This window comes from Hippoglossus stenolepis, chromosome 7, assembly GCF_022539355.2.
Source record: "Hippoglossus stenolepis isolate QCI-W04-F060 chromosome 7, HSTE1.2, whole genome shotgun sequence".
Classification (NCBI taxonomy): domain Eukaryota; kingdom Metazoa; phylum Chordata; class Actinopteri; order Pleuronectiformes; family Pleuronectidae; genus Hippoglossus; species Hippoglossus stenolepis.
The window spans coordinates 8,326,320-8,350,701 of NC_061489.1; the positions used below are offsets into that span (position 1 = coordinate 8,326,320).

The 24,382-nt window shown below is 43.6% G+C and overlaps 3 protein-coding genes across 3 annotated transcripts; 2 read left to right on the plus strand and 1 right to left on the minus strand.

The window, feature by feature from the left end:
* Nucleotides 1-2,909: 2,909 nt before the first annotated feature.
* Nucleotides 2,910-6,509, minus strand: LOC118112209 (non-histone chromosomal protein HMG-14A). The gene is made up of 6 exons (XM_035161334.2): nucleotides 6,106-6,509; nucleotides 5,109-5,141; nucleotides 4,909-4,938; nucleotides 4,192-4,242; nucleotides 3,982-4,101; nucleotides 2,910-3,891 (listed from the first exon to the last, which is right to left on the minus strand). Exons 1-6 carry the CDS (start codon nucleotides 6,118-6,120, stop codon nucleotides 3,844-3,846), a joined length of 297 nt encoding a protein of 98 aa, XP_035017225.1. The 5' UTR covers nucleotides 6,121-6,509; the 3' UTR covers nucleotides 2,910-3,843.
* A 682-nt stretch (nucleotides 6,510-7,191) lies between these two features.
* Nucleotides 7,192-20,605, plus strand: sh3bgrl (SH3 domain binding glutamate-rich protein like). Its single transcript, XM_035161333.2, has 4 exons — nucleotides 7,192-7,464; nucleotides 16,993-17,178; nucleotides 19,196-19,276; nucleotides 19,668-20,605. The coding sequence occupies exons 1-4, from the start codon at nucleotides 7,420-7,422 to the stop codon at nucleotides 19,701-19,703; spliced, it is 348 nt and encodes a 115-aa protein (XP_035017224.1). The 5' UTR covers nucleotides 7,192-7,419; the 3' UTR covers nucleotides 19,704-20,605.
* Nucleotides 20,606-21,579: 974 nt separating this feature from the next.
* Nucleotides 21,580-23,773, plus strand: LOC118112207. Its single transcript, XM_035161332.2, has 2 exons — nucleotides 21,580-21,993; nucleotides 22,669-23,773. The coding sequence occupies exons 1-2, from the start codon at nucleotides 21,831-21,833 to the stop codon at nucleotides 23,349-23,351; spliced, it is 846 nt and encodes a 281-aa protein (XP_035017223.1). The 5' UTR covers nucleotides 21,580-21,830; the 3' UTR covers nucleotides 23,352-23,773.
* Nucleotides 23,774-24,382: the final 609 nt, after the last annotated feature.

The following is a 24,382-nucleotide window of genomic DNA, read 5'->3' on the forward strand; positions in this document are numbered from 1 at the left end:
GGGATATGTAACAAATTAATTAATATAATCCCTGTTTTCTTAAACTTTGCTCTTCTGTTCTCCAACACTTTACTCATTATTTATGTGTAGTATAATTCACTGTGGTGAGATGTAAAGAAAGGTTAAGGAATCAGAACTTAAGGAGTTGGTAAGATCAGAACTAGGAGAAATCACACCTATAAAAATTAGTCTTTCAGAGAGATTTAAATTTGGTAAGTAAGGACTTTGCCAGATGGATCTTCTCAGGGATATTGGTCCAAAGAGCGAGTCTGCGACTGTGGAAAGGTGAGTAGGGCTTAACTGAGGACCTCAGGTGACGACTGGGTACATGTGGTGTCAAAAGATCCTAAATGTACTTCTGTGCAAGTTTAGAACGGGTTTTAAAAGTCAGTAATAAAATCTTTAAATCAATTATAAAATTTTCTGGAAGCCAATGAAGAGAGGGTAAAATCGGAGTAACATGCTGCTCCACATAGCAAAATTGTTTTGGCCCAGAGGCCACATCCCACATCCGGCCCACCGGCCTGCGTAGAATGATGGCACTTGGGCGCTCCACTCCTGTTTGCCAGATGTGGGCCACAAGTAAGCCATAACAATACTGCATGTCAAGCAAAGGAGCAAAAGGTGGCCCCAATATGTATAACGATATTTGGGCCATATTCACCATTCACCACATGGGCCGCTCAAGGTTTACATCCAGATTTCACCTTGCCTAGAGCATCTCATGTTTGCCAAAAGTGGCCCACGTTTGTTTTGGGATATTTGGGCCACATTTGTAAGTTTACAACTTTAGGCTCACATCCACAAGAAGGTCAGATGTGCTCCCTCATTGCCTGAAGTGGCCTACATCCGTATGCCATCTCTTTAAGCCGATTTGGTGAGGAGTCTAGCTGCTGTGTTTTGGACGAGATGGGATAAATGGACGGATCAGTGAAGGTTTCAGAGCTGAGGAGAATCATAAGATGAAAGAAGGTGGCGCAGAAAAGAGAGGCCACCGTGTGTCTGAGATCTGAAACATTCTGCACAATCAATACTCTTCAGTTTCCCTTCACATCACTGCACTTTATCAATAGATCCTCACTCACGGGAGGCTCCATTCAGAGCCTCAGAACTGGCTCTTAATTGAACTGCTGCTTGGAAACAAGAAGAGAAAAAGCAAACAAATCAAACAGATGATGCTGAAAAGGGGATTAAAAGAGAGTATGAAGGAGGATGAAAGCCTTGGGGGATCCATTTCTGAGTGTTTGACGTGTTTTTCACAATGGAGCCTATAATGATAATATGCCTCAGGCAAAAATAATAACACTTTTAATCAATCAGCTGATAAATTGTAACGATAATCAAAGTGGGTGCCATGAGCATGGGAGCTCCTCGGTGTTTGCAGGGGGAACCAAAAGATAAGCAAATGCTGCCATCTAGCGACGGCGCTGTGCACTAACGCTCTGCACACAACAAAAATAATATCGACAAAATGGAGCCCGGTGCTCGGCCATGACAATGCAGGTCAGAGGAGCTGCAGCTGCTGCTCAGAATAGCGGGAGAAAAAGACTTGACAATGAGCATAGCTTTGCCTTCTGTGGAAAAATGCAGGAAGTGATTTACAGTTAAACTGGCACTGCAGATAGCCTGCTGCAGCCAGATGCTGCAAATCAAATGCTTAGAGATGATTATTATGCAGAGGGGGTCACCAATCGTACTCATTATGATCACATAAAAATATCTCTCTGCTTATTTAATGCACAGGGAATTCAGGTTGGGGCTTGAAGGAGTCCGGCGAACACACAAGTGCTGGAGGCAAGGGCTCACACAAAGCTCTGTGCAAGTCCTGCATTCGCTTAATCAACGACATGCATCTATCATGTCTGTGGCTTCCACCGTGAACTCATGCATGCAGCTTTTGTGTGCAATAAACTAAATATGCAACCGTCTTTAAACGACATGGCTTACATGCAGCGGTGATACTTTTGTCTGAGGGTTGTGTTTGATTTAGGTCACGGCGCTCACGCTTGGGTTCATGTAGAGTTAAATATGAATGTGCAAAAGCCTGAAGGGGAGGGAAGATGCTGGGTGGATAGACACTCATGGCGTGTGCTGTAACCTCCAGCAGTCTCATGCTGCTGGAGGACAAGACAAGGCCATGAAATATAAAGGCTTCACTAGAGGCCTTCATTTGGTTATTTGGTATCATGTCCTCAACTTGAAAATGTTAGTGATTGACAAGGATGAATCCTTAGAGATGATGAATGAAAGAGCAAATGTCTCCTACTGTCGGGGAATCTTGGATTTGCGTCCCAGCTTGTGACCTTTTGCTTCCATGACCTCACTATGTAGCTGAAGCAACACATATGTGGAGTAAATCACATTTCTGGGAAGATCTAGGTCCAAATCCTCAGCTGATTTGAGTTTCAAACTTCCACTGTCTATGAATTGCCCCTTGTTAGAACCTAACGTGTTTCCTTCGGCAGCATCCTTAAACAAGGGAAGTGTCTGCTGTGAAATTACTTCAGAGATGTGGTTTGTCTTGTCGGAGGTCTTGGCACCACCCTGTTGTACAAGTCCCACTTCTACTAAAGTGAATGCAATGGTGTGCATTAAAGGTCTAATTAAACATGTCCTCGTACAGTGAAAACCTCTCACATGTTGTTAATAATGAAGATTGCTAAACAACCTGTTGGAGGCTTTGTTATTATGCTACTATGTAGCTTTGAATTTTCATTTCAAGATAATACATTATTGTATTTATTAATGAAACCAGCGCTGGAGCTTTTAAGCTGCACTGTGAGCTATCCCTGAAGTGGACTGTCGTAGATACATGTTGACAAAGTTTATAATTTGACAGTTTGTTAATATAGAAACTACAACTATCATAATAAAAAGGTGCTTTTAAGAAACAAACAGGAGACACTCAATTCGAGGAAAATTCCCAGGACTTCTTTTTATTAAGAGAATTTCAGAACATAAGAGAGGGACCAGACACCTGCATTTGTCAGAGAAGGTTTCCAAATTTGATCGTTTTAAAAAAACCAGAGTGTTTAGAAAAGCTGACATGACAGCGTGGATGGAGCAGGAGCTGTTTTGTCACACGCAGGGTCGTCTTAGGAGACGGAGTCGGAGGCAATCGCTGTTCCCGGAATGTTTTCGCATGTTCGTCTTCCTCTTTCTTATGGACAACACTCTTCAACACGCTTTTAATTTTTTTCTTTTAAAGCACGATTTAAATGAAAGAAAAAAAACAAAAACAGAAAAACAAGACCATGAGGCGGAAGCAAAAAGGGAAACTCACTGCACATTTAGGAGGTCTAAAAAGAAATCACCCACATTAACATGGCTAAAACTGTCGATAAAACATGGATAAAAAGCTGAACTGTCGGGGGAGGAAGGTCTAACCTGTGGAGGGAGAATAGGGGAGGAGGAGAAGGAGGAAGTGGGGAGATCAGGGGGCGGGGCGAGCGGCGGAAAAACACAGGAATACACAACTCACGACGTAGCCAATCCAGCAGGGACACACTTTCTACACCAAACAAGCCTTCGACAATCATGAAATGCCATTTAAAAAAGATTTTAGTGTGTTCATCTTGCTTGCAGACACTTGATATGACCACTGCAAATCTGCAAGGCGCTCCATAATCAGCTTTGCTTTTTGTGCTAAAAATCTGTACGGATACTTATAAAATCATTGATAAAAATATTCCTCTGTTAACAATACGCCTTGGAGGGAAGCCGTGTGAGAGACTTGGGGCGGAGGGGGTGGGGGGGCTGGCAGGTTGGCTGGGGGGATCTGGGGGAGTGGGGTGGGGGTAGGGGGTTGGTGTAGAGGAGGAAGAGGAAGCTTGGGCAGTGGTGCTACTCGGACTTGGCCTCCTCCTTGGCCTCCTCAGGGGCTGCCTCCACCTGTGGGACGGAGACGACAGGGGTCAAAACTTTTCTAAAGTCGGTAATACCGGACTTCTCCTGCGGCGGAGAACTCTGTCGTCCGCTCACCTCGTTGGTCTTGGCCTCTCCATTCTCGGAGTGGTTTTCCTCATTCGCCTCTGCCTCGGCGTTCTCCTTTGCCTTCTTGGTCTTCTTTTCCTCCCTCTTGTCGTTCACGGCCTTTTCTTTCTGCAGTGGCAAATAATTAGAAGTGTTAGTGGGTTGAATTTGCACGTCTACCTGTGTCACACATCGTTTTCGGGCCTAGCGCCTCCTTACCTTCGCTGCCTTCTTGACCTTTGGCTCCTGCTTGGCTGCGACCGGTCTTTGCTGAGAGAAAAGAGAAAATATGCAGGTAAGACCTCGATGATTTGCCAATTTACAGTTTTTCTTGTTATTCTGAGAACATCCAGCTCAAATAAGACACTTTTTTAAAGGACGACAAAGAAACAAACGTCTAAAATCGTCTCTTTTAATAAAGACCTTCACTGGGATTTGATACAAAGTTTATTGAATGTCTCAATTGTTTGAGGAATTAAAACAACATTAAGACATGAAATGCTGGAATTCTGAGAGCCTCTATTGGTATTTAGTTAATAACACAAGTAGATACATGTGCAGTTGTGTTTAGAAACAGATCCTGCACTTTTTTACTTTTGCTGACATTTATATATTTTAAAAACTTAACCATCTGTTTATCTTAAGATTTCTGCCAACTTATTAACTATGCAATGCAGTACATAAATGTGTTTTACTAATTCTTGAGCTTGATGTTGTAAAAAATTATGTGTTTAGTAGTTTTCTGTCAAGGGAATCAAACTGAAGCACTTGTGAGAAGAATAATTCTTTGTTTTTGTGTCTCTAAAAGCAGCATTTACTTGATTTAATCAGTTTTGTGTGTGTGTGAGCCCTTTGAAGAATTAGAATAGGTTTTCCATGTTAATGAACTGTATCTGTTGATGTAAATTAGTGTAGCGACACTGTGTTTCTTCTTACCGCTGATAACCGAGCCGATCTCCTCTTGGGCTGAAACATAACAGAAGACTGTTATCAGGGGGTCTTTATTTTGATTGAGACTGTATTCAGAAAACACACATGTGACTTTGATATCAAAGTACCTCCTTTAAGAAATAAACTGATTCAAAATGATTTCTTATCTCATGTGTTGTGTGCTGCTCAGTGTTTCGCCCTCTTACCTCATCCTTTTCCCCTCCTTCTGTTCCCTGTGACTGAAAAACACAAACAGAAACAGTTAAAATAGAAAAACTATCATATACAACATTATTATCGGTTTAATTGTGTTTACACGAACAGCAAACTGCTGTTAAATGCTTCAGGTGCATATTATGGATAATTACAGACCTGCTGAAAAAACTTTTGAGTTTGGTGTCAAAATAAAAATTTATCCTAAATAGAGTTAGATTTAATGTGTCACAGCCTGGTGGTGTTGTGGCAATGTGTGCTTTCAGGATCAGGCTGTGAGGGCTGAGCCATGCGGGCCCCTGGAGCCATGTTCTGGGGGCCCAGGCCCTGCTCTCCCCTCTCATTCCCCCATCTCCTTCTCCCATTCAGTGCATGCAGCTCGGATTTGAAAGCTGGCGCGGGAGTCTCCGAGAAAGGGGGGAGGGACTCTGGCCGAGGCTGGCCGCGGGCGCCACCGGGCGGCGGTGCGGCGCCATCGCAGCCATTTGGGACCACGAACAAAGAGAGAAAATATATAATTTTACCGAAACGCGACGGCGAATGTTCGCTTTCGCGGTCAAAACGCAAAGTAAAAGCACCGGGGCATTTTCTGGCGCCACTCGCGGCCGGTTCGGCGCGCGAACGGCGATAAGCGGGGCGTTTGTTCTCGGTAGGTCGGCGACGAAGGTGGACGAGAGCTGCAAAGCATGGCTGCTGCTTGTGCTTTAACTGCATGGAGACCGAGAGAGACTTCTGACTCCCCCAAAGGACAGCGGCGCTCACACTCCGACACCAAATACAGGCCGTGTGCGAGCAGGAAAATATTCACACTAACACACAAAAAATGCACATTATATCTGGAACATAGGCAAAAATTAGCGGCGATGAAAAACCGTCACACATTGCGTTATAATTAAGTAATGTCTCAGAGGGATGTCTTCCCGGTCGTTTGCATTGCTCTGGGAGCAGAGAGGCGCCTCAAAGTGTTTGGATGGTTTGGAGGATACGCACCTTTCTCTTGGGCATGTTGATCTCCGGGAGCTGCTCTTACAAAGACAACTAAAACTGTTGTTCTCTGTGGGTTCAGTGCATGTGAAGACGAGTGTCTCCCTTATGCTCGGCAGTGTAGTAAACACACTGGAACAGAGAGGCGAGTGGTTGAATGGGGGGAGGGGTGCGGCTAAAGGCATGATTGATAGGGCCTCGGCCAATCGGGTGACGCCATTCGGGGCTGCAGAACACTTGGAATTTTTTGGAGCCGGTGATGTTTCTCGGGGTCTGCTCGAATGGCTCCTTCTTGCAGGGAGCGATTGGAGGGAGCCTGCGAGAGCGAGAGAGGGCAACACGCTGGCCCCGACACCAAGCGGTGCCCGCCGTGCACCGTTAGGCCCCGCGGCTCACGGCCGTGTGCACCGTTACACAGGCCACCGGCGGCAGCGCAGCGCGCCCCGGTGCTTTAAAGCCACACATCCACGCTGGCTGCGCCTAATAAAACAGGCCGGGGGCGCACATCTGCAGCAGCCCTGCGAGGAGACACCTCTCCACAAATACACTTTGAGTCCAATATGGCGCCCACTCCTCTCCCGACACATTTTTTTTTTGTTTGTCAGTCGGCTTTCCGAAATTCATTTCTGGGGGAACGAGCCGTGCGCCGTCTGCTCCAGACGCCTGCAGGGGGCCCACAGAGCCCGTCTAATAATGGACGAGGCTGCACAAGACGGCGCTTCCACAGGCTGTGCTGTTACACAAAGCGCTCAGCAGTGATCACAATCATGGCAGATTTATGCATGCATACACGTTCACACGTATGGTGCAACCACGCCTGTGTTTACTAAAAACACCTGCAACCGTGCGTTCGTTCCATGCGTAAAGGAACAATGGGTGGGTGTCTGGCGCGAAGACAATGGGTTCGATGCTAAAAATTCAGACTCTCACTGTGGTGCCACCATGATAGGCCCACTGCCCCTCTCTCTCCCTCTCTCTCGCTCTTTGTGAGCGTGCGTGTACGTGTCTCCAAGTGTGTGATCTTTCTCCACACACACACATTCAGAGAGAGAGAGAGAGAGAGGGAGAGACTAAAAGGGGCGGGGAGGCGGAGGAGGAATGCCTAGCTCCATCCAGTGTCGAGAAGCGGAGCGTTTACGCACATAGTCTGCGCTGCCTTTCCAGCTGACACACGGCATCCGAGCGCGGTGAAGTTTCGCTCCTGTTGTCATTGTTGCGTTTCTGTCTCATCACCGAGCGATCCGAGACTGCAAAGTGTCTGCAAAGGGGCGAGGACAACCAACCGACCAACCGGACTCGAGTCAGCATCGGGGATTTATCATGGTGATCAAAGTGTACATAGCAACGTCCTCCGGATCCACCTCGGTAAGAGACACAAGAAAAGCATCGTTTGTATATGCATGTGCGTGGTTTTGTCTGCAGCATCCAGCTGAAAGGAGGCTGAAGTTTGACTGGACTCAATAAGTGATGTCCACCCGACTGTCAGCGACTCAGTCTGGAGTGGTCTGACTCATCAGAAAGCATGCAGCTCTGCCCTTCTCAGCACTCTGTACACAAATGGAGTCTGTAAAAGTCTCTGTCCCTTTCAAACTTTGTCACACAGGCAGGGGGGAAGTCTGAGGTGACAAACCGAGTAGAGGACACATTTCTCCCTCTGCTTCCTGAAGTGACAGATATGCGTTTCTGCAACTGGAACCAGACTGAAAACAGGAAAGGGCATGCGGTTACAAATCAATACATGTACTGAAAGTTCTCCACACCCTGTCACCTGATGCCTGCGCAGACCGCTTGTGTCTTTGACGAAGGAGTTGTGCTCTAGAGTCTTGATGGTTTGCTTTCATTGTTCTGCAGCCTGCAGCTTCAGCTTCATTTTTATTGCCAGTTTCTCCCAGAGTGGGGAGGAATGATGGTGATGCAATTCTCCAGGGCCCCTTTTTCAGATATGCAGCGGCAGCCTAGAAATGCTTAGGCACTGTTTAGGACTCGTTGGAGGTCTGGGTCAGCGTAGACTTACGCTGGGCAACAGTAGAAGTTGAAATCTGTCTTTAGTGTGTTGCCTTTTGCAGTTTAACCTATGCAACTCATGGCTATTGCAAGATTCTTGACATAAACTGAGTGTTTCTAGCATCCAAGCATTGTCTCTCATATATTTAAGGTTGTTATTAAAACGTTAAATATTGCACTTTTGAAAAGGCTGTGATGGAAATAGCCAAGAAATAACAGACTTATATCAAAATCCACACTATCTCCCTACAAAGAAGTCACTTAGATTAAAGTCCCTTGTCACATCCTGCAGCTCAGATCACATTTAGGATGATTTACACTCCTCGAGCAGCTCATTTTCATAGCTGACGCACAGAGGAAATTATCAAACCCAGAGCTTGTTTTCAGTTGGACAGCACTGAGTTATTTAATTGCCCTTACAGTAAATTACATTTATAAGGACTCAGCAGCAGCAGCAGCCTTACAGGACATGGAGCCTGCTGTAAAGTCCGAATTTAGAGCCAGTGATGCCATCACCGTGCTGGAGCCCGTCTTGGAAAATGCACTGTCCCTCCTCGATCTGTCTTTAGTAGATTCTGCCGTTGGTGGACGACGATATTTGCTCTTTGCACGGACAGACTTATACTCACATTATCATCTACAGTCTGCATCAGCACTGGTGTACTGATTCAAGTGAGCCATTGCACAGTTAATGCATCATGTCTGTTTCATCGTGATCCGCTACAGTGTGTTGACTAACTTCTTTGGTTTCATTACCTCCATGTTTTTCTCTGTTTATGTGTCGGTCTGGATTACGCAGAAGTACTAGATGGATTACCACAAAACTTGGTGGAAGGATGTGTAATTGTTCAGGACGGAATCCTTTAAATGTTGTTGTGGACCTTGTTCATGGTTCAGATCCAGGAATGATTTTTTCACATTCTGTAACAAAGGGACATTGGACGTTTTCCTTGATTTTTTTTTCAGTGAATATGGATCTTGATGAAAACAATCAGACATGTTTCGGGAACTAAGAATTTATGAGTGTGTGCGTTTTGGTGCAGATCCAAATAGAAATCCCGATCTAGTAATTTTAAATGTGGTTTCATGAGTTGACTGTTGGTCCTTGGTGGAGGCTTGCTCTCTCTGAGTGCCCCTCTAATTTAATACTGAGATGTGCTGTCACATTATAGAGTTTATAGGACTAACTCTATGTCTGACTTACACAGTACTTATTAAAAAATGTCTTGAGAATGTGTTTAGGAAGTGTGGGATGGTGGAAACTCTGACCTCCCCCAGGCTTGTAGTTAGATTTCATCAGTGACCGCACACAACAATGTGATTTGCATTCCACCATCCACCAGTGTCCACTGCGACATGAATCGCTCCAGTCTAGTTAGGCATGTGAGTGGAGCAAGAGCCAAAAACAGGGAGACAAGAAGGAGTATTTCAAAACCAACAATTCAAGCTCAAGCTTGACTTGGGTAATGACTGCAGTGAAGCGAAGGAGACAGTGTAAAGGGATCCAGAGGAATGTGTCAGATTCAGCAGATCACATGGTGCAACCGTCAGGATTATTCAGACTGATCCATTTCCCAAGACTTTCCACTATTTTGTGGACAAGCACTTTAATAGCTTTTATTGCTCATACATTTTTTGCAGAATATGATTCATAGAACAGCAAAATGTTATGGCCAAGGTTTAAGAAATAACCTGTCAATTTGTAATACAATACAACCACGGCTGATGCACAAAAGATGTGTAATAATCCATAAAGATGAGTTACAGAGAAGTACAGTATGGTAATAACAGATAATGAAGAACTTAGGCAAGCTGCTGCATGTCAACATGATTGTTCCTCAATGTGCAGGTATGGTGAATAGATTAGGTTGCTTGTGCTGGCTCTTCTTCCTCTTTAGTCCATACTTGCTGCATGTAAGCTAATATCAGCCCTGGAATAAATGTTATCTTTCAAGCTGTAATATGAAGAAGAATATAGCAGCCTTATAACATAAAGCTATTTAGTAAAACACTAAACTACAGTCTCACATTATTCCCATAGACTGTATATAAAGTTTGTTCCATATTGTGGAATCAACCCGCATAAGCTATAAAGACAAAAGATTATTGCCACAGCCAGTGAGAGTAAGTGTTTCTGAGCAAAGGACTGATTGCCAGTTTATTCCCCCCCCCTGACCTCTGACCCGTGCCAATCCAACGAGGACGGTGTTTTCCCTGCAAACTGAGCGAGTGCTGACATCATCGCATTTCCAGCCACTAATGAGAAGCAGAGAGTTGGAGTCACCTGAAGAAAGGTTGCTCTGACCCGTTGTCAATTCCCCGGAGACGCTTCTCACCTTACCGCCGATGGTCTTGTAAAGATTAGGTCATACTACATACACACATCCTAATATAAAGCTTAAACAATGTTCTTATGAGATTTGTATGTACATGTTTGAGAGAGTAGTTCCATGTTTTCCTACTGGTTACATTCAGGCTAAATTTCAATAGCAAACATGCTTTAAATTACACATGTAAATAAATAAATTGTACATGCAAACGCACGCACGCACGTGTGTGTGTGCACGCGCGCACACGCACACACACACACACACACACACACACATACTTACACACAGGTTTGCATAGCTATCCTAATTAGGCCTTTACATTGATTTCAATTCATTGTGGACAGCCGTAAGATCTACTGATCCTGACAAGGCCAATGTTTATGCTGCAAAATAAGGTCCTAAAGAAATAAATACAAGCACACACACACACACATACAAAGTACATCACATAGACTTTCTCCTCAACCATTACTTGACTAACACTTAACATTAAACATGTATTCACCTCAAAATGTAATTGATGACATCATGGGGTCTTGTTCTTTGTCCACATAAGGGAGACAAGTCCCCACAATGCGACTATATGGGTAATACCTAGACAACACACACACACACACACACACACACACACACACACACACACACACACACACACACACACACACACACACACACACACACACACACACACACAGCCGTTTATCTTGACTAGACCATTAGGCCAACTAGACTTGCTGAGACTCTTTGTGTGAAAACAGCACATTTACTGCCTGCAGCCATATTGTACAGTTTCCTCATTGCCACAGTAAATGCACCAAGACTCAGCAACAGCTTGATAACACTCTGTTTGAGATTGTGTTCCAATGTTTTATCTGTGTGTGCTTTCAAGTCTCAGGCTTTCTTCTCCTCAGTAAATCTCAGATTCACTGGGCGGTCTTCACTGTCTGTTTGACATTTATGGTCTCAAGTTGGCTGTGAGTCAGTTGGTTTGTACAAGAGGTCAGGTTTTGGGCCTTTTGCTGTTGTTTCAACTTCGGGCTGCAGTGAGGGAACCCAGCCAGAGCAGCAGTGTAAGACACTGTTCTAATGATGTTGTAATGCTGACTGACCACAGGATTGGGTAGAGGCTACTGTTGCTGCTTAAGTTCCAGTACAAGACAAAAACGTTTGTCTCTCACAGTCACAAAGAGCTGCGAGTGATTCCTCTGGTCCAGAGAGAGCTTTTTCCAAATTCTAATGTTGGACACCTGAGGGAATAGAGAGGTCATTTAATCTTACAGTATCTAAAACATTAAAAAAATGAATTCCTTTGCATGTGAGTGAATCACTCCCAACCACAATCAGTTTCCACTGTATTGATCGGAGCCTGTGCTGTGGATACAGTGCTTCTAATCAATGTCTGCCTGATGATGTCAGAGTTCTGACCCTATTCTGGGATTGATCAGGTCTGAATGTAATCTCAGTGCCCTGCTGCCACACTGTCACATGATGATGATGATGATCATGTGGAACATAAACCAAACACCACATGGTTGTAGATTGTCAAAAGTAATGATCAGTGCAACAATAGGTGAGTTCAATTAAACCGACTTCTCATCTCTTGTATCTGTTCTTGTGTGCTGTGCTGTCTAAAACAGAATGTGTATAGAAAGGATTCATTGAATGACTTAAACTCTGCAGCGCATAGTGTTGCAAGAGTAAAAATGCACATGTGATCGTTCCATTACTGACTGATCTAAATCATGTTGAGATGCAGCAGTTCTTTCTTCTTGTGTTGTAAAAGAACAGGTTTGTGTCAAACAGTGTTAACAGTGTTCTCTGGTGTCGTGTGAAATAAAATTAGGAAGAAAACTTTGAAATCAGATTAGTACAAGTGATAATGTACCTGGCAACATTTCCACATTCCTAATGTTAACACAATGTTTTAGTAGGTATAATGTTTACTATGTTGACAATTTTTAGCACTTTGCTAATTTGCACTCAACTCAAAGTACAGCAGAGGCTGATGGGAATGTCACTAGTTTTGCATGTTTTTGTCATATAAAATTTCAATTCACACAAGGTATTGGGTGAAGTTAAATTTGATGTGATGATGCCATTAGAGGAGGAGTATGAGAATCACCGAAGTTACACTAATATCTGCAGCAAACCATGGTCACACTCTTAGTGGTGCTACATGAAAAAAATAAAGTTATTGGAGCAACATAAAAAATTGGTAACACACAAATAACCTGAATTTGTTCAACCACAAAGTTTCCAAGTTATATTGACACAATTACAAACTTTAAAAAAAACTGAATTCCCTTAGTTTGTTACCAATTGAAGTAATGTTTGAAAGTTGTTTAACAATTTTCTTTTTCCAGTGCAGGAAAGTCATGGGTTCATTAAAGACACTCGGGTACATCGTCTGGGAACAATGCATGTTTGTGCAGAATTCTGTGTCATTCTATCCAGTAGATGTTGAGATATTTCAGTCAGCAGAAACTTATAGGGAAACACATGAAAATTTGTAAATTAGAATCAAATTAAATATATCATGAACACAAAGAATAGACCTTGGTGTTAAGACCCTAGCAGGCAGTAGAACATCATGGAAGCAGTCCTATAGTTAAATGCTTAGTTCAGACACTAGTAGAACGTCTCATGAAGGGATTCTGATTGGACGGTTTGAAGGGAGATGGCCGTGTATCCAGATCTGGGGTGGTGCACGGGTGGAGGTGGGTCGCTCAGTGATCACAGTACTGAACCATAGACTTTCAATAAAAATGACCCCCTATCCAGAAATGTAGCCAAAACATCCCAGAATGAACCTTTTCATCTTGCGTATATTGAGCCTTGCGCAGGGGTAATGAGGGCATGGAGCATGACATTTCACACCATTTTTATATCATCAACTAAGTGAAACCATACTTACCAGAACAAAAAATAGCATTTGAACATACATCACTGTGATATGAACTGCCTAAAAATGTGTTTGATTTGTACTTTTGACTTTTGGTCCATGTCCCAACCACTAACATGGGGAGGTGGGGTTTAGAGCAGGAACAGTGCAGGAACAGTGCATATGACTTAGAAGGCATGCACAAGAAGACAGTCTCTCTGATGTGTAAAAACTGAGCAGCTGGTGGTCCGAGAGGAAAAGTCACTGGATCACCAGAGTCATCAGGATTTATCATCTGGGGATCTTGAATGTCTGTACAAAACTGCATTAAAGTATATTCAATAGTTATTGAGATCTTTCAGTCAACAAGTGGTTGATCGACTGGCGTAGCCTGGCTAAAAACTCTGACTAGGGGTTAGTTAGTGAGTGAGTGAGTAATTTCAGACACAACCACTGTCTATATTTGCATACATTTGCAATGGGTTATGTAAATCCTACTGATGAGTCCCGGTCCTGTCTGTTGACTGTCTGCAGGCCTGACTCAGGCTCAACTCTGTCTCCCTCTGTTTTATCTAGATGGACTGATAAGTCATTTAGTAGCTTTCTTCACTGAAAGACAAGGGTTAATGTGAGGCAACAAGAGAAGAGTAGTTGTTAAAAACCACACCCGATAGTGGCAGTTTGGTTTCTTCCAATTTAAAGAGGAAGAAAAAAATGTACTACAAGACACCAGAGAATAAAGCGAAAGGTCTAAAAGGGCCCAAGCTGAGAACTCTCACTGTGCAATTACAGTTAGGGGCAGATGGCATGAGGCCCGTTTGCCCTACAAATTAATTTTGCTTGGCAACAGTACAATGCAGGCTTGTTAGGGGAACGGTCAGGGGGCACAAGTGAAGGAGAAAAACAGGGTCTGTGGATCTTTATGTATAACCTGTCATTTTAGAAATTCAGGTTCAATCTCGTGCACAATGCAAAGAAGCAAGATGTTGAGTAAGTGTGGAGAGGAGCCCGAGCACATCTTTCCAGCAGAGAGGGGCTTGTCTTTGTGTGTGTTTGGAGAGACAGAGAGAGTTCAAGTGAGTTTGAGAGCTTGTGGCGTTCCACTCGGCTGCTTTGTCCCAAGCAGGTGGGGAGGGAGCTTGTTTTTAGGACTTTGGCCTTGGGAGTGAAACTGCCGTCAAATGATTCAAGCCGTGCGACAGCTAATCTGCCAGCTCCCTCATTTCCATGTTTCGGTGTTGTTTCGGCAGATGGCTGTTGAATAATCCACCTGTCCTATCTGCAAAACCATAAAGTCTAGTGGAGCCCTCGCGTGGACTCGTCTGGACTGACAGGAAGAGAATACATCCATTCTTACACAAATAAAGTGTGTGAGTGTGTGTGTGTGTGTGTGTGGTGAAGCACAAGCTGGTTGAGTGTGTCCCCATGCAGCAGGCCTTATTTGGCTCGTGTTTGACCAGTTACCTCCTCTCGAGTCCCAGAGGAGCGCTTGTTTCCGTCAGGCCTTGTAGGGCCATCCTCCCTGTGAAACACACCCACTGAGAGCTCATTGGACCACAGTTTCATACACTGAATAACACATGCACGTCCTTATAGACAGAGACAGAAGCAGGAAGGACACATTCAGTATACTTTAGCATCTTTATGGTCTTAAAGTGTGTAATTGTAATTGGGGTTACCCTGTGATATAGCAACTTAAAGGGATAATGAAAATGAAAATTCACACATTATCCACTCACCACAATGCCGATGGAGGGGTGGGTGAAGTGTTTGAGTCCACGAAACACTTTTTGAGTTTCAGGGGTAACCAGCATTGCAGCCAAATCCAATCCAATTGAAGTAAGTGGTGACCATATCTTCAAACTTAAAAAAACAACATAAAAAACATAAAATGCCTCCATACTGCTCCTGTGGTGTCATTCAGGTGTCCGGAAGCCCCAACTTTCAAATTCGACTCGAAACAGTGTCATATACACCTTGTTTTTAGCCTAAATGTCCTCTGATATCCTCCTCTGCCGCGTTAGCGCGCACACACTGCACACAAGCTCTTGCCCAAGGGTGCACACGGGGTACGCGGTAGCATCGCTAGTTCCGGTAGTATCGCTAGTTCCGGTAGCATCGCTAGTTCCGGTAGCATCGCTGCATAGCTGCAGGTACTGCTAAGTATTGCTGATGGCGTCACGTGCCCCTTGGGCGAGAGCAAACATGAATGTGGCTCCAGGCAGGAGAATAAGAGAGATTTAGGATAAAAACACGGTGTAAATGACGCAGTGTCGAGTCGAATTTGAATGTCGGGGCTTCCGGACACTTGAATGACAGGAGCAGTATGGAGGCATTTAATGTTTTTTTCTGTTGTCTTTTTAGTGGTCACCATTTACTTCAATTGTATTGGATTTGGCTGCAACACTGTTTACCCCTGAAACTCCAAAAGTGTTTTGTGACTCTTAGCCCAGCCCTCCATTGGCATAGTGGGGAGTAGATAATTTTCGGGGAACTATCCCTTTAAGGACAGACCTTATATTTCACTATGAAACAGGTGAGAGCCCACAGGATGTCACTGTGTTATTCTTTATAGACTTTCACGTCTCTTTGAGTTTTTGTACAGGCAGGTTTTGTACCAAGTATGATAGACTATTTTAAAAGTTGCAATTTTTATTGTTAAAGATAAAAATCTCAGATAGTGAAAAAGACAGCAACTCTGGTGTAAACTGTTAACATCAAGTTTTTCGTTGGTGTAAATATTTCTCACATTTCTGTATAAGAATGTCTGCTCCAGACATCTTGTCAAATTAAAAGTGTGGAGTGTGTCACAAATGGTTGCATATTAATATAAAATGTCACTCAGTAGAACCTATACCTCCACCAAGGCACAAAAGTCTCCTTAAAAATTCAATAAAGCTGCACTGAATTGCACCCACTTAAAGAAATCAGCCTGATCAAGATTCTTGAATTAAGTCCTGGGAAATCAGTGAAAATTACAAAAAAATCCTATCTCACAATGTTTTTTGGGATCTGCCCCCTGATCTGGATCCACATAAAACTTTTAAGAGTTCTTCCCAGACCCATACCACATCCTTCCACCAAGCTTTGTGGTCAACTTCCCTTTTAGATTTTGTGCAATCCTGCTAACAGACAAAACAGACAAAACAGACAAACAGTACAATATCCCATATAGTGAGAAAGACCATATATTTTATCTTGTGTGAACTGTCAACACATATATGCAGGAAATATTTCTCACTTTTTTATCAAAAAATGTGTCGTCTGGACATTTTGTCAAATTAAAAGTATGCAACGTGTCACAAATGGTTTTGAAATGGTCCCATTTTAAACTATGGAGAGTATTTTGGAGCCCAGTCTTGGGAGTCGCCGTCTTCCTCACTCTCTGACATTTTTCTTCCAGATAAAGCACAGTCTGTCCCGGCCGAGCTTCGCCTGAGTTCACCCTCTTCAGTACTCTTATACCACTTCATTCACTTGTCAGCAAATGAGCTGTAACTTAGTAACAGCGCAGCCTGCGAACCTCTGTGGTGTTATTACTCACAGCGGAGAGGCAGAGTGTCCTTATTGTTGCAACAGACTGAGGGCAACACGCTGAACCCTTATGTTTCCTCAAGTTAACACATGTCTAACTGACAACTTCCTCTCTCTCTCTCTCTCATCTCCCCCTGCACGCAGATCAAAAAGCAGCAGCAGGATGTGTTGGGCTTCATGGGGGCCAATAAGATTGAATACGAGGAGTGTGACATCGCGGCCAACGAGGCCAACCGGAAGTGGATGAGAGAGAATATCCCGGAGGAGTCCAGGCCAGCGACGGGGAACCCTCTGCCCCCACAGATATTTAATGAAAGCAAATATTGCGGGGTGAGAGACACGCAGACAAATGCCCTGAAATGTTGGCAAATGAGTGTTGCATGCAATTACCGTACTACTCCTACAGAGCTGGAGTGTGTCCTCAGTACACACAAATCCTGCATGGTGGGTTCTGAATGCTGAAAAAAAGCTGTAAAAAGCTGCACTTATTAATGTTTTACATTAATAACAGATCAAATAACTGTTTAATGTTAAGTGTCGCTCGTAGTGAAGAATCCACAGAGACTTATCACCTGAGTCTACAGCTCCCCCTCGACTTCATAAAGCCTTTCAGCTCCTGTTAGCTCAATGTTTGTCTTTTTCTTTTTATGGCCCCAATTAACCACTCTCATCAATCTGGTGAGATGCAGCAAGCATAGAGTGACCATATATTTTCAGCTGGTCACCTTTTAATGCCATGGGTGTAGTGAAACGCAACATTTTTGTTACCAGGCAGCTTATTGAATGAAGTACGCCTCCGGCAGTTCTTTAGATTATACCGATCTTTGTCATAAAAGCTAAGGGTTAGCATACTGATAAAGAGCTGACGGCGTCATGATGCTGGCTAATGACTCCTAGCAACAGCCTTGACAACAACCCTTTGATTGATAGATGCACATACAGATTAATCAGTGTTGAATTCAGATTGTGGTGTATTATCTTTAAATAGAGGTAAGTAATAGTAATGATAAAGGTTCTTACAAGCCCTGAACACTTGTGTCATATTCAAATATTTATTTAATTTGAGGTGACAGTTTGTTTGTGAATGCTGAAAAACATGACAATTCTTTGTTTCACAGATATTTGAAAAAAAATCTTGGCTAACATGTTTGTGACGATGACAATGTTAGCGAGTTAATATAATTATGAGGAATTTTAAACTTCTCTAATAATATTTTTCTTGTTAAGGTCTCAGATCAGCCAATTAAAGGAATAGTTCAACAGTTTGCAAAGATCTATATCATTTTATCTAGTGAACATGAAGCTGGTTAGCTTAGCTTAGCATATAGACTGGAAACAGAGAAACGGCTAAGCTGGGCCTGTCTAAAGGTAAAATATCTCATTTCTATGATCGTCACAAAAATCTGAGTGAAAAAAATAGGTAAACCCCCTTAAAATGCAATAAAATGTGTAAATTTGTGAGCTTTACTGGGGCTGTTTCCCCTACTTCCAGTCTTTGCGCTAAGCTAACTGTCAGCTTGCTTAGCTTAATATATAACGGACAGATATGAGGCTGGTATTGATCCTCTAATTTAATGCCCTGCAAAGAGAAAATGTTTATTAAAAAACTATTCCTTTAAACCATCATTTGAGGAGACAAAATTTACAGAACTGAAAAATCACACGTTATATTTTAACTATTCAGAAAGGTGCAATGGGATTGCATATGAGGATTTTGGGACATTTGACCTCAGTATTTCTAACATCCTGGCGATGGCCCTGCTCAGATATACTCTACCATGGGCCCTGATGTTCTGTCCTGTCTCACTGCCATTAGATAGACATAGGGTCTTTAGCCTGATTGCTCCGAGGCATCATGTGCAGCAAATGGATCGCTGCAAGTCAAGTCGCACATGCAGGATGGGCTGTATTGAATGTCACAGACAAACAGAAGAGCATTTCCCAGGATACTTGTCGCTGTGGTGTCCCTTTTTGAGAAACCTGTGTGTGTGTGTGCGTGTGTGTGTGTGTGTGTGTGTACTGGTATGTGTGTGTGGGAGAGAAAAGGGAGAGAAACAAAGGAATGAGAGGAGTGAAGAAATGAGACCGAACAGTAAATGGGTGAATGTGTTAGTTTGTTTACTCAGGGTTTTACTCTCAAAGACAATACCCCGCTATCAGGCTGACTACTGAGGCCTGTCCTTGGACAAATAACACGACTACGACTGTTTCTCACAGACTTGTGGCATTTGCTGTTCGGACTGTCGCCCTCGGGTGCTGCTCCAAAGTCTGTTTTACACTTAAGACAGCTGATCCGCTGATCGATCCACGTCTAATCGTCTCTCTGTGTCTCCCTCTCCTTTCTCAGAACTACGAGGCCTTCTTCGATGCCAGAGAGGACAACGCTGTGTATGCCTTTCTGGGTCTCACTGCTCCCCCGGGCTCTAAGGTGAGCTTATAAACACAAACACACACTGATCGCTGTCCTTTGAATGAACTGCATTCCTGCAGCTCAACCATATTTCCTGTAAAACCGGTGCCTGAATATATATTTATCAACGCAGTGTGATTTCTATGCAGAAAACACACACATTACATAATACATCTGTTCATGATAATCTAAGGCCAAAGCAGGCCTCTACCCCTTTTCCTCTTACTCCTGCACACTGGCGCCTCCTCTCTGTATTAACAGGAACTGCAGGGAGGTGTGCCAGTTACCATAGAAACAGAGGGGTTTTCCTTTGAGTGGTGGCAGGGGATATATAAACCAATATCCTCCATTTTAATATAAAATACTCTGTCCCTCTTGTCATCTGTTCTCCCTCTCTGTCTCTCTCCAGGAGGCCGAGGCCCTATTGAAGAAAGCCCAGCAGTAGCAGCTTTACACTGTTTCTACCTGAGACCTCAGGCTAAGACCTGGACCCAGACCTGGACCCAGACATGGACCCAGACCTGGACCCGGACTGTCCTTGAAAAGATCCAGGAAATGAAAAAAAAGAAGCAACATTTCACTTAGCTTATAAATATGTTGATGTTCGGTGGTTTCTCCCGATTGTTTTTTTTTTCTATTATTAATTTGTGTTCAGCTGTGCCTTGTCAGCTATAGTGAAAGGAGGTACTGCACCAGAGCATCATGGGTTTCATCTAAAAACAGCTCTGCGTCCTCCACTAACCTCAGTCTGCTAAGCCTTCTCGGCCTAATGGCATGTCAATCAACCATTAGCATGAATGTGTAGCTTCCTGTCTGAGAACACATCATTAGACACAATAAAACGGGCCCACCTTGAAAATTGTAACACGGATTTCATTGTTTGGCCAAAACAGAATGTTGTCCATGTTGACACCCTTGTCATATGTGTAACTCAGCAGGTTTAATCAAGCACAAGTCTTATTTGTTGAATTCTGGAAAACATTGATTCAAATGTTGTGCTCCTCACCCACCACTCATGTTGTCGCCCAAACCCGCAGCACCTTCTGTAGGAGTTAGCTATTACAATCCCATTCCCTGTGTTTTTATTTACTTTATATTGTCTTAATGCTGTTTTAATAGCAACGTTTTTCTATAAGATATGTTTAAAAATTATAAAACATGCCAAAATGTATGCAAACACAGAGGGATGTGAAAGTGACAGTTTTTTTTATTTGCTGGGTTTGTTGCTTATGGGACTTGGATAGTTGTTGCACTTCGCTTGTGGCATTTTGTTTCACATCGTTTTATAAATTCCTGTTTTACATAAGTTGGTATCTTCCCAAAAATAAAAGAGAAATAAGACCGCAAGCATGACTCTGGATTGGTGGTTACGAAATAACAAAGATTCCATCCATCCACCCATCCATACACCCATTATCCAGAATGGGTCACAGGGGGAGCTGGAGCCAATCCCATTTGACGAGAGGCCTTGGACAGGTCATCAGCATATGGCAGGGCCAACATACAGAGACAAACAACCATTCACACTTGCATGCACACTTATTTAGAGTCAAGCGAAACCCCAATCTCTGTGTCTTTGGATTGTGGGACGAAGCTGGAGTACCCAGAAAAAAGCCACGCTGACACGGGGAGAACATGGAAACTCCACAAAGAAAGATCCTGGCCAAACTGCAATTCGAACTGGGAACCTTCTTGCTGTGAGGCGACAGCACTCACTGCCGCACCTAATAAAGATACAGTCGACTAATTTTGAAATCAATTCGGCCTCCTCATAATAAACTTTTATTCTTTATATCCAATAGATGGTGTTACGTCCCCAATTTGGTCAAGGGGTAGGGGGAGTAACATAATACCAGATTAAAAGATGTCAGGAGTCAAGTAGGTCATTTAAGGTTGTTTAAACGACTTCAGAGAGAGCCTAACCAAATATAACTAACAAAACTCATCCCTAACTAGAACCAAACATACTTCTGTCTAACAAAAAGAAAGGTACAAAAACTAAACCTCTCTAGCAGCACTTAAACAGGAGGAAACTGTGTCGAAACAAAATGGCTACTCTCCCCTACAGCTTCCTGGCCAAAAGTCTAACAGAGAATCCCAAAACTAACTATAACAAAAAGCTCACTAGTACAAGCGGGCAAACAGCTCAACAAGTAAATACACACGGCAGTGGATTACGACAGCAGACAACAGCAGAGCAGGAGGAAGAGGGGGACTGAAGAGAAGCTCCTCAGTTTTGGATTAGGGCTCCAGGTGTACAGAGGCACCACCCACGGAGGCGGAGCTGAGGATGTGGAACTGACTGAGGCCTAGGAGCAGCACCCACACAGCAGCATCAGAGAAACACACACACACACACTCTTTTCTCAGTGTGTGTGTGTGTGTGTGTGTGTGTGTGTGTGTGTGTGTGTGTGTTCAGTTGCAGATAAAGGAAGTATGTAGTTGGGCCGGAGGGGCCCCTTCTCAGTTGCAGAAGTGAAACAGGCTGTGTCACACTGTCTTGAGCACTTCAGACTGACAACCAAAAGAAGCAAAAGGAGAGACATTGAAGAAGAGGAGAGTCGTCTCTACCATGCTGGCCGAAGGTTTTCTCAGAGTGCAGCATTACAGGGAGGAGAAGAAACTTGCCTCTGCTTCTAGACGACACAAAACGCAGACGCATGGTACGGATCAGGTCAGCTGTACTCTCTCCAGCTCCGACTCTACAGATTCACTGTCATATTCAACCGAAGCAGGTAAACAGCTTCCTTAACTGTTCTAACATATAAACAAAGTGAAAAGTTTAACTTAGCAAAATGGGGAAGAGAGGAGGTGGGTGGCAAAGACGGAATAGCAAAGAGAGAGAGATGGGGTGGGGGTGGGGGGGGGGATCAGGAACATCACACTTGAACACTATGAGACTGAGTGTTGTTGAGTTCCAGAGAAAGCCCGGTCACCTTGAGTAGCCAGCCATGACCTAGGGACAGCCAACAGGGACAGGCTGGCCGATCTGAGGTTACGACCGGGATCACAGGGAGTCAAGAGCTGCGAAATGTATGTGGGGGCCAGCCCATGTTGAGCTTTAAAAGTTATTAAAAGAATCTTGAATTTAACTGGTAACCAGTGATGGGACGCGAGAATTGGCCTGATATGATCCCCTGTTTTTGTTAGAATACGAGCAGCAGTGTTTTGAACAAGCTGCAAACGAGTAACTATGGTTTGGCTGAGGCATGTATACAGGGCTTTGCAGTAATCCAGGCGGGAGAAAACAAAGGCATGTATTAGTTTTTCTAAGTCCGGGAGAGATAAAACCGATTTGATTTTAGAAATGTTTCGTAGATGAAAGCAGGATTTCATGATTTGATTAACATGTGTTTTAAAGTTCTGATCAAACTGAAACTGAAAACGACTAGTTTATGTTGTGTAACCAGATCCAAATCAGGAAGAGTTAGACTCCACCCAACCCCAGCGACTGAGAGTTGGGCCTCCAGGCCCCATAGGCCTTTCAATCCCTGGATGTCCACCTGCCCTCACCCTGGACCAGGACTTCACAGTTTGCATAGACGACTGTAGCCTGTTGGAACTGTATCCAGACCTACAGGTGGCAGACTCAGGCCGCATCTCGCACAACCCGCTGAGAGCCGCCATCGCCCAGCATGGTTTGTACACACCTGTCTTTGAAGTTCAACATCACGCAGAGAGGGCAGCCCAGCAGGAGCTGCAGAGGGAGCCTGTTTCATCCATACCAGACCAGGGATATCTGGTCATGGGGTCCAGTGTGAATGTGAGCCTGGGCCTGCCTGGATCTGGCTTGGAGCCCATGTCGAACTCGGTTCTGAACGGGCTGCTGGAGAAACAGCTGGAGGAGGTGTACATGCAGCACCTGACCGACAACTTGGTTCGATGCAACCCGTACCTGGAGAACAGCCTCCTGCGCGGCCTAGTGCTGCCACAGGGGCCCGACTCACTGGAGGTCAGTCTGGAGGAAGGACCAGGAGGAGGAGCGGAAAAGAAAATCAGTTATCTGAGCACCCACAACGTAGTTCCCTACTCGTCTAACTTCAGCTCCCCTGTGCTGAGGATTTCAGAGAATGATAATACTCATCTGAAATGAAACATGAAGGAACACATCAGGCAAAATGAAATGTAGCTGACTCTATTGATTCTACTGACTCTTTCTTTTGACACAGATCAGTAAAAAATATTTTTTTTAATTTTCTATTTCTGTATCTACATCATCTTTGTTTACTTGCTTGATAAAAAATGATGCCTCAATTTGACCTGCTTTCATGTGCCACCTGCTGTTGAATTGTTGTACTACACCACAGTAACTTTACCTGTAGTTCATGAGAAGTTATTTTCCTGACATTTACAGTGGGTGTGTGTAAGGTAGGTAATATAACAGAGCAAAGTGTAAAGTGTTATACTGCACCCTGGAGAGTCCTCGTGTACGCATAGTCATGTATATGTCTGTAAACAACCCCTCTGCTGTAAACCAACTCAATGAGAGAAACATTAAATCATCAGTGATCTTAATGACAGGCTGTCTGAGCTCTGACACATCCACAAACCGGGAAACACAGAGCCACATCCAGGCTGTAACATTAAATATGGAGATCGACAGCGGCTGTTTGCAGTATTTCAGTTTGCTCATCATTTCCATTTTCAGTACCAGAGCGAAGCAGGAGATATATAATAGAACATGAGCTAAAGCACAAATGTAAATGCCACATTACATGTTGCCAGAATACAAAAATTCTTAAATGTGGGAGTGGAACCTGATGATAATCTGAAATTACAGTCTACATGTTTTTTTAAAAATATCTTTAAACAATAATTTACAAAACATAATTCCTCAACCACAGCTCTCAATCTTTCCTGTTTCATGACAAACCTCTAAATATACAAACTGATCATAAGATTTAAATTTAGACGGATCAACTACAGCCAACGTGATGGTACCACAGGTTAATATTCATATTTTGATATTTACATTATGGAGATATTGCCTGTGTAAATGTAAAATGGACTGTTTATATATAGCTTTTCCAGTCTTATGAACCACTTACAATACAAGTCGCATTCGCTCTTTCACACACACACATTCATACAGCGCTTCTGTACACAGCACCTTTTCTATCACAT